The sequence below is a fragment of the Piliocolobus tephrosceles genome, chromosome 10, assembly GCF_002776525.5.
Source record: "Piliocolobus tephrosceles isolate RC106 chromosome 10, ASM277652v3, whole genome shotgun sequence".
In the NCBI taxonomy this organism is placed as follows: Eukaryota; Metazoa; Chordata; class Mammalia; order Primates; family Cercopithecidae; genus Piliocolobus; species Piliocolobus tephrosceles.
Window position 1 is genome coordinate 119,827,476 of NC_045443.1, and position 8,415 is coordinate 119,835,890.

General features: G+C 53.0%; 1 protein-coding gene across 2 annotated transcripts in view; it reads left to right on the forward strand.

The window, feature by feature from the left end:
• BCL7A (BAF chromatin remodeling complex subunit BCL7A) overlaps positions 1-7,462 on the forward strand; it is a 44,012-nt gene extending 36,550 nt beyond the window's left edge. For both annotated transcript variants that reach the window (XM_023205313.3, XM_023205317.3), the window contains exon 6: positions 4,501-7,462. In XM_023205313.3, coding sequence (XP_023061081.2) covers positions 4,501-4,572 — 72 coding nt within the window. In that variant the 3' untranslated portion in view covers positions 4,573-7,462. The remainder of the gene's footprint in view (positions 1-4,500) is intronic.
• Positions 7,463-8,415: the final 953 nt, after the last annotated feature.

Consider the following 8,415-nt stretch of genomic DNA (forward strand, 5'->3'; position numbering starts at 1 on the left):
AGCCTCTGGGCCGGAGCAGGATGAAGGGACTTGACCCAGCCTCAGCTGCCGCGTGTTGTCTGTCCGGGTTCACAAAAGCATTGCCTCATCTCAGTGATCTGCAGATAGGTGAGCTTTACAGCTGGGAAGACAAGACTTCGGAAACCTAAGTGGTGGGGCCTCCTATGGAATGGTGCCGCTGAGCCCGCTTGCACTGCGTGGGCCCCTCTCCAGGGCATCACTCTGTGTTGGAATCTGGTCTGAGTGACTCAGCACAGGTGCAGTGGGGCCTGGCGGTTAGGAGCAAACCTCCCAGAGTCGGGCCCAAGTTTTAATCCCAGCTCCCAAAATGGGATCACAGAACTGTCTTAGGGCCACCGTGAGGATTCGATGGGAGAACGTGGGTAAAACTTAGCATGGAGTAGACACAAGATGCAGAATTGTTATTGGCCATGACCACTATTAGGATTTTTCACTGTAAATCTAGACTCTTTTTTTTTTCCTTCGAGACAGAGTCTCCCTCTGTCACCCAGGTTGGGATGCAGTGGCATGATCTTGGCTCACTCCAACCTCCACCTCCTGGGTTCAAGCGATTCTCCTGCCTCAGCCTCCCAAGTAGCTGGGATTACAGGTGCCTACCACTATGCCCAGCTGATTTTGTATTTTTAGTAGAGATGGGTCTCACCATGTTGGCCAGGCCGGTCTCAAATTCCTAACCTCAAATGATCCACCCCCTCAGCCTCCCAAAGTGCTGGGATTATAGGCGTCAGCCACCACACCCAGCAACTTCAAAATCTTTAAACCCTTTGATCGGCAGCTCCTGTTCCAGGAACTGACCCTGTGGAACCACCGCCACATGCCCTAGCACAAAGGGGCTGCTTAGGGAAATCGGGTCTTTTCTGAGACAGACTAGGGTTCAGCCGTTTTGAAGAGCATGGTTGGGCCTTCCAGGTTCCGATCAACATTCCTGCAGGGTGCAGTGAGAAAAGCAAGCTGCAGATCCAGCAGGCATAGCATGAGCCCATCTGGTTAAAAACAGTAGAAACCTAAGCCTGGTGATTTATATTAAGACCAAGGTTGTTGGCTGGGATCTCCGGGCCTCTTGAGCTCAGAGAAGAAAAGCTCAGCTTGAAACTTTGATCCATACCTTGAGAGTAGGCAGTGCTCCCCCGTCAGTACCTGGAAATACCAGGAGTTCCCCATTCTCACATCGCCCCCACTACCCCTACTCTTGCTTCCAGGAGACCCAGACCTAAAATTGGGCCTCTTCCACCATTGTCACAGGCACACTGACACACATACTGTCCATGGAGCTAGGTGTGAGTGACATGGGCATATACTCCAGTAAAGCAGACAGCCTGACATTTCAAGCGACACATTTTTGGCCTGGTGCAGTGGCTCACATTTGTAAGCCCAGCACTTTGGGAGGCTGAGGCAGGTGGATCACTTGAGGCCAGGAGTTCAAGACCAGCCTGCGCAACATAGCAAGACCCCCGTCTCTCCAAACAAAGAGAAAGAAAATTAACCAGGCATGGGTGGTGCGCACCTATAGTCCCAGCTACTCTGGAGGCTGAGAAGGGACAATCACTTGAGCCTGAGAGTTCAAGGCTGCAGTGAGCTCTGATCATACAACTGCCCTCCAGCCTGGGTGACAGCAAGACCCTGTCTCAAAAAAAAAAAAAAGAAAAGAAAAAAGGACAGGACAGAAAGGCAGCCTTCCTGACTCCCTGCGATCCCTGCTCCCAGGGTTCCCCAGAAGGAGCTCATGTCACCATCTCTGCAAGTCCATCACATGTCCTACTTGAGGCCTCTCTGCAACATTGATCTCTGAGAACCCACCATGGACCAGGGGCTATACCTAGTCCCTCCCTGCCATGCTGGGGCTGACAGCGGGCCCAGGATAAGGAGTCCCACTAAGTGCCGTGAGAGAGAAACAGGGTGATGTGAAGAAGCAGAACAGGCTGGCCGGGCGCAGCGGCTCACGCCGGTAATCCCAGCACTTTGGGAGGCCAAGGCAGGTGGATTGCAAGGTCAGGAGAGCGAAACCATCCTGGCTAACACGGTGAAACCCCATCTCTACTAAAAATACAAAAAATTAGCCCGGCGTGGTGGTGGGCGCCTGTAGTTCCAGCTACTCAGGAGGCTGAGGTGGGAGGATCACGAGCCCAGGAAGTTGAGGCTGTAGTAAACTGTGATTGAGCCACTGCACTCCGGCCTGGGCAATAGAGTGAGATCCTAAACAAAAACAAAGGCCTGGCACGGTGGCTCGTGCCTGTAATCCCAGCACTTTGGGAGGCTGAGGTGGGTGGATTGCGAGGTCAGGAGATAGAGACCATCCTGGCTAACGTGGTGAAACCCCGTCTCTACTAAAAATACAAAGAATCAGCCCGGCGTGGTGGCGGGCGCCTGTAGTCCCAGCTACTCGGGAGGCTGAGGCAGGAGAATAGCGTGAACCCGGGAGGCGGAGCTTGCAGTGAGCTGAGATTGTGCCACTGCACTCCAGCCTGGGCGACAAAGCGAGACTCCATGTCAAAAAAAAAAAGCAGCAGCAGCAGCAGAACAGGCCATGGGTAGAGGGTGTTGTGGCTGGTGTCAGCAGGGAGGGGCTGGCTGTGAGCCGGACATGAAGGGGGCCCAGGATGGGACAGCGGGCTCTCCAGGCAGGGGCAGACCAAGGTGCACAGACCTCAAGACAGCAGCCAGCTTGAAGAACGAAAGAGAGGCCGGGGTGGCCGGGGAGGCCAGAACCTCGTGGGTGAGGAAGAGAATGGCTTGATGAGGGACGAAGTGGGCGCCAGGCTGGTCACTAGGGCCTTCTCGGTCCTGGTGAGGAACTGCGTTTGTTCAGAAGTCAGTAGGAAAGTTGCAGAATGCTTTGTATTTTGAGTGTGGTTTCTATCGGAGGAAGGTCGCTGGGGCCATGTTCTTGGCCGCAAGGAAGGCACTCCGTCAGCAAGGCCAGAGGTGAGGGGGAGGTGTGCGGGCGGAGATTGGGCTTCAGGGGCCTATCCTGGCCTGGGGCTTTCTCCCAGGCTGATGGGGAGCACCAGTTAGGACAGCTGCGGTCTGGAGTTTGGTCTCAGGTGACAGGTTAGGTTTGAGATGCCCAAGACAATTGTGTGATGGATGAGTGAGTGTTAAACCTTTTCTGGGGTCCTGGGTTTCTTGGGAATTCCGCGACAACTACAGACCCTTTCCCCCAGAATAACACACACACATATATGTATACCCAGCAAATGCTGAGAGTCCAGCTCAGACCAGGCACTGTGCCCAGCCCCGGAGGAGCAGGAGTCTACATGGCAAAGTCGGTCTGGGCCTCTGGGAGATGCCTTAGAACTTGGAGAGATTGCCAGGCATCATGGCTCACACCTGTAATCCGACCAGTTTGGGAGGCTGAGGCAGGAGAATCACTTGAGCCTGGGAGTTTGAGACCAGCCTGGGCAGCATAGCAAGACCTCATCTCTACAAAAAACTTTTTTAAAGAAATTAGCTGGGCATGATGGCACATGCATGTAGTCCCAGCTACTCAGGAGGCTGAGGCAGGAGGATCCTTTGAGCCCAGGAAGTCGAGACTGCAGTGAGCTATGATGACCACTACACCCCAGCCTGAGCAACAAAGCAAGACTCTATCTCTAAAAAAAATTGTAAAAAGAACTTGGAAAAGCTGGCGCAGTGCCTCACGCCTGTAATGCCAGCACTCGGAGGCTGAGGCGGGCGGATCACCTGAGGTCAGGAGTTTGAGACCAGCATGGCCAACATGGTGAAACATGGAGACATGGTGAAACCCTATCTCTACCAAAAATATTAAAAATTAGCCAGGTGTGGTGGTGCGCACCTGTAATCCCAGCACTCTGGGAGGCTGAGGTGGGCACATGACCTGAGGTCAGGAGTTTGAGACCAGTCTGGCCAACATGGTGAAACCCCGTCTCTACTAAAAATACAAAAATTAGCCTTGCGTGGTGGCACATGCCTGTAATCCCAGCTACTTGGGAGGCAGGAGAATCACTTGAACCCGGGAGGCAGAGGTTGCAGCGAGCCAAGATTGCGCCACTGCACTCCAGCCTGGCGACAGAGTGAGACTCAGTCTCAACAATAAAAAAAATAACTTGGAAAGGTGAACTTGAAACAATAATCACGAGTAATCACCCTAGCAATTAATCACAGATGGGAAGATTGATAATAGCAACTCCCGGTCCAGTCTGAATGAGTGGGGAGAGCCTAGGGTCCAAGGCAGCAGTGTAGGAAACCTCCTGAGTTACCGGCCATTGGCATGTGATAGGGCCAGGCAGGGGCCAGGGGACACCGCGCTCTATAGTTCCAGGAAGAGTTCGGGTGTGAGGGTCTCCATAGGTCCTCGAACTCTCTGGAGTCCAGGCTTGGGCCTCGGGTCCGGAACTGCTGGTCTGAACCACAAAGCCGCCCTCCCTCGGTTCCTTCGTAGGCCGACCTTCGGCCTCACGCCCAGCCTAACTTGCCCTCCTGGCCTATTAACCTGTGTTCCCCTTTACTTCTCTCCCCAAGGATTTGGAAGGAGTGCCACCCTCTAAAAAGATGAAACTGGAGGCCTCTCAACAAAACTCTGAAGAGATGTAGATGATGCTTTAAAGCCTCCGATCCATGTTCTATGGAAGGTACATCAGCAATTAATTCTAGAGCAACTTTGCCCCAGCGATTCCTCTTGGGTGCGAACAGAACTACTAACGTTTCAAGTTTACCAAGTGCAAATCCAAGAAGACCCAGAACGGCGTCACTTCTCAGACACTGAAGAACTCTGCTGTGAAGCAAAACACTGAAACCTTTAAGGGACTGTCCTTGGGGAGGCAGGTGGGGCTGACAGCTCAGGAGTGTCTGCACACTGTCTCGGAAGCCAGGATTCCATTTGTGTTGCTGCTGTATTTTTTTCCCCACTTCTCTATGTAACGATATAAGCTATTGGAGGGTGGTACCGATCAGGAACGCTTTTCGGCGGGGCTTTTCACTGTTCAACCGATTCCTTCCGCTTTCTTTTTTTGTGCCTTGTGCCCTTGAGGTGACCTCTGGCATGTATCCTGGTGGTTCTTGCATCCCCCTCTGCAAAGTGCCCTCTTGGTTTGGTTCGGGCGGCAGCTGCCACCCTCCTCACCGCTCTCCTCCCTGCCCCAGGACTTCATCGGAGCAGGCAGGGTGGAGCGGAGGAGCTCCTTAGCCCACCTGGTTTGCAGGTGCAGGGGGACCTTAGGCATGCCCCAAGTGCCAGGCACCAGGGCCCAAGGACACTCCAGTGTTGGGGCATAGTCCCCAAGGGCTCGGCTCCTTGGATCAGGCTGGGCACTCACTGTGCTGTCCCCTCCTTGGGGAGTCAGGACTGGGCGTCTCCAAGCCCACCATGGCCCAGATGGACATGCAAAGCCCTTGGAATTTCCTGGCACTTCCTCTCTGTTGCCCCCCGCACCACCACCACCACCACCCCCATTACTGCTTTCTCCCAGACCTCCGAATACGAAATGGCTTCTCTGGCTGACTGCAAGGCTGCCTCCTTAAGGTACTGAGTGGGCCGGGGAGGCTGGGAGCCGGCGGCAGGATTAGCTGGTGCTGAACTTTCTCTCATGGGATGTCGCTTGGATTTCAAATCCACGGTCACCTGCTGCCCTGTGCCTCCTCCGACGCCCCAGCCGGTGCCCCAGAGAGGCAAGATCGCAGCGGTCAGAATCCATGTGCTTTCCTATTCGCAGGCTGTTCTGACTCTCAGAGCCAACAGCTGGACCGTGTCTCATCCCTGGAACATGCCGTCTGTCCCCACCAGGGAGCGGGCCTTGATGGCCGGGCCTCGAAGGCCACAAACAAGACGTCGAGGAATTGGAAAGATGTGCACATCCTCGAGAAAGGAGAAACGCAATCTCCCCTCCCTCCCGTCCCGCACCTGCGCTGGAGCAGCTTCCTCTCACTGAATGGAGATGCCCCCTTGGACGAACTGCCTAATTGTTTGGTTCTGAGGCCTGGTTTGCTCTTAATTAATATATGAACTCCTCAGACCTTAAACCTTTTCCTAAGCTTTCTTTACTGCACTGGAGTTCTGACTCCCTTTGAGTTGTGTGTTACCGGGGGGGTGGGGGTTGCGGGTTTTGTTGTTTTTTGGGGCTAATTGGTGCATATTCAGGTACCACCTTTGATGTGTGGATCTTTCTCCTGACCATCGCGGGAAGTGTCTGCTGGATTCCATTTTTTAAGAGTTTCTGAGGGTGAGGCTCTTATTTTTTTTCAAGGGATCCTGTCTATTTCCTACACTTCAAGAAGAATCAAAATGTTCCTGAATTTCAAATACCTCATGCAAAATGTCTCCTTAAATAAGGGAAAAAAAACAAACTTTGAAAATCTTAATGTTGAAGTTAGCAATGCTGAAAGGTTTCTGTCTTAAAAAAAAAAAAAAAAAATCCTTGTACTTATCAATTTTGCCCCTTAGGCAGTCAGTTTTGTTGAGAACTGTGTCCTGTATCCTGGCGCAGAACCTACCTGCTGCGGTTCCTCTCCACGCATCTCAAGGCGGCGTTACCTCCAGGTCCCGTAGAGTTAGAGTCACATTTTTCTTTGCAGCAAAACTCCATTTTGGTGAGAGATGAATTTGGATATTTATTTCCTTTTCTTTTTTGGGAAACGAGAGGCTACAACCAAGACAGCTGAAGGAGAATGAAACACACATCTACAGAAACAGAGAGGCGTAGGTGGCCCTGCCGTTGGCAGCAGCCTCTCTGGACAGGCAAGGGGAGTTGGCGCAGGTGAGGACTAAGACGACGTCCACCGTACCGAGGCTGTCACTAGTATTTCTCTGAAGTGCCTGAAGGTAGGAATGGGCCGGCGATTGGGACCAGCTGGGCCCCACCACGGCCACGCCAGGCAAAGCGCCAGCAGCCCTGCACTCCACGCTGGCAAGAAGGCCTTCCACGCAGAATGACGAGACTGCAAAAATCCGATGTGCTTCCTTCCCTGGCGCAGTCGCTCCTCTGAGCTGCTGCCCCCCACCCACCCTGCACCCCTCGCACTCCCCCCCACCACAGAATCTAAGACCTTTCAGCTTCGAGCCAGGGGGCGGGGGATCCCGAGCAAAAGCCTTCCGTGGACATCAGGCCCCGTGGCCTCAAGGGCTCCCAGGGCAAACCTAATTTCCCCCAAAACTTAAAGTCGGGGAAGCTGCGGCTACACATTCCACAAAGTGCTGGCACTTACACCTACAACCCGGAAGGCTGTGGACCGATTCCTCTAGGGTGGTGACCTCCCATTAGCAAACAGTGTCATGGTTTGGAATGTTCATTATCGCCAAGAACCTGGTTAGAGGCATAAAGACCTTTTTTCACCGTTACCTAATTTTTTTCCCCTCTCAAGACTTTTTTTTTTTTTTTTGGTGTGTTGTACAGCAGTATAATTTTTCACTTATTTATTCCATCAGTAGATATGGTTTGTACAATGTACAATGGTTTCATTTCAGAAAATAAAAATTTCAAATCATGAATACCTTGTGGTTTTGTCACATTTTAAGTAAGTAAAATCAGATCGATGGTGACGTTGTCCCTCTCTAGCTGCTCCGGCCTCTTGTGCATGGCCGTGTGACCCTTATTCTACAAGACACACAAGCTCCTTGCACACAGGAGCTATTGCCTTCCAGAGTCATAAGAGCTGCCATTATTAAGCACCAACTGGATGCCAGGCAACCCACTAGTTGCTCCTTTCTGTGGGCAGGTATTGTCGGCCACCTTGTGCAGGTGAGGAAATAGCAGGACAGTCCCATGCAGGACTCTCATGCCCGGTCAGGCCCCCAGGTTGAAAGTCACACCTGAGGCCAGGCGTGGTGACTCACGCCTGTAATCCCAGCACTTTGGGAGGCCGAGAAAGGCAATCACCTGAGGTCAGGAGTTCGAGACCAGCCTGGGCAACATGGCGAAACCCCGTGTCTACTAAAAATACAAAAATTAGCCAGGTGTGGTGGCACGCACCTGTAATCCCAGCTAGTTGGGAGGCTGAGGCAGGAGAATGGCTTGAACCTGGGAGGCGGAGGTTGCAGTGAGCTGAGATCGCACCACTGCACTCCAGCCTGGGTGCAACAGAGACTCTGTCTCAAACAAAAAAAAAAAAAAAAAAAAAAACACACACCTGATCTGTCTACCCTGAGGCCTGGGTTCCAGCAGGGACATGTTTTCGGCTTCCCTGTCTCTGAGGGGGCTCTGGATTGTGGCAGGGACTCAGGGGCGTTAGTGCACAGGTGGACTGCAACCTCGGCTTGACTTGTCCTAATGGCCTCTAGTGACTTACATGGTCAGACTGGAACTGGACCTTTCCCAGGGCCATGACCCTTTCGGCCCAAACTGCTTCCCCCAAGCTGACTTCCCCACCTGTGTCCAGCCTCTCCTGGCCCTAGGCCAGCCCCTAAAGAGAGCTGGCAGGGGTGGGGGTGTTGTGTCAGCAGGT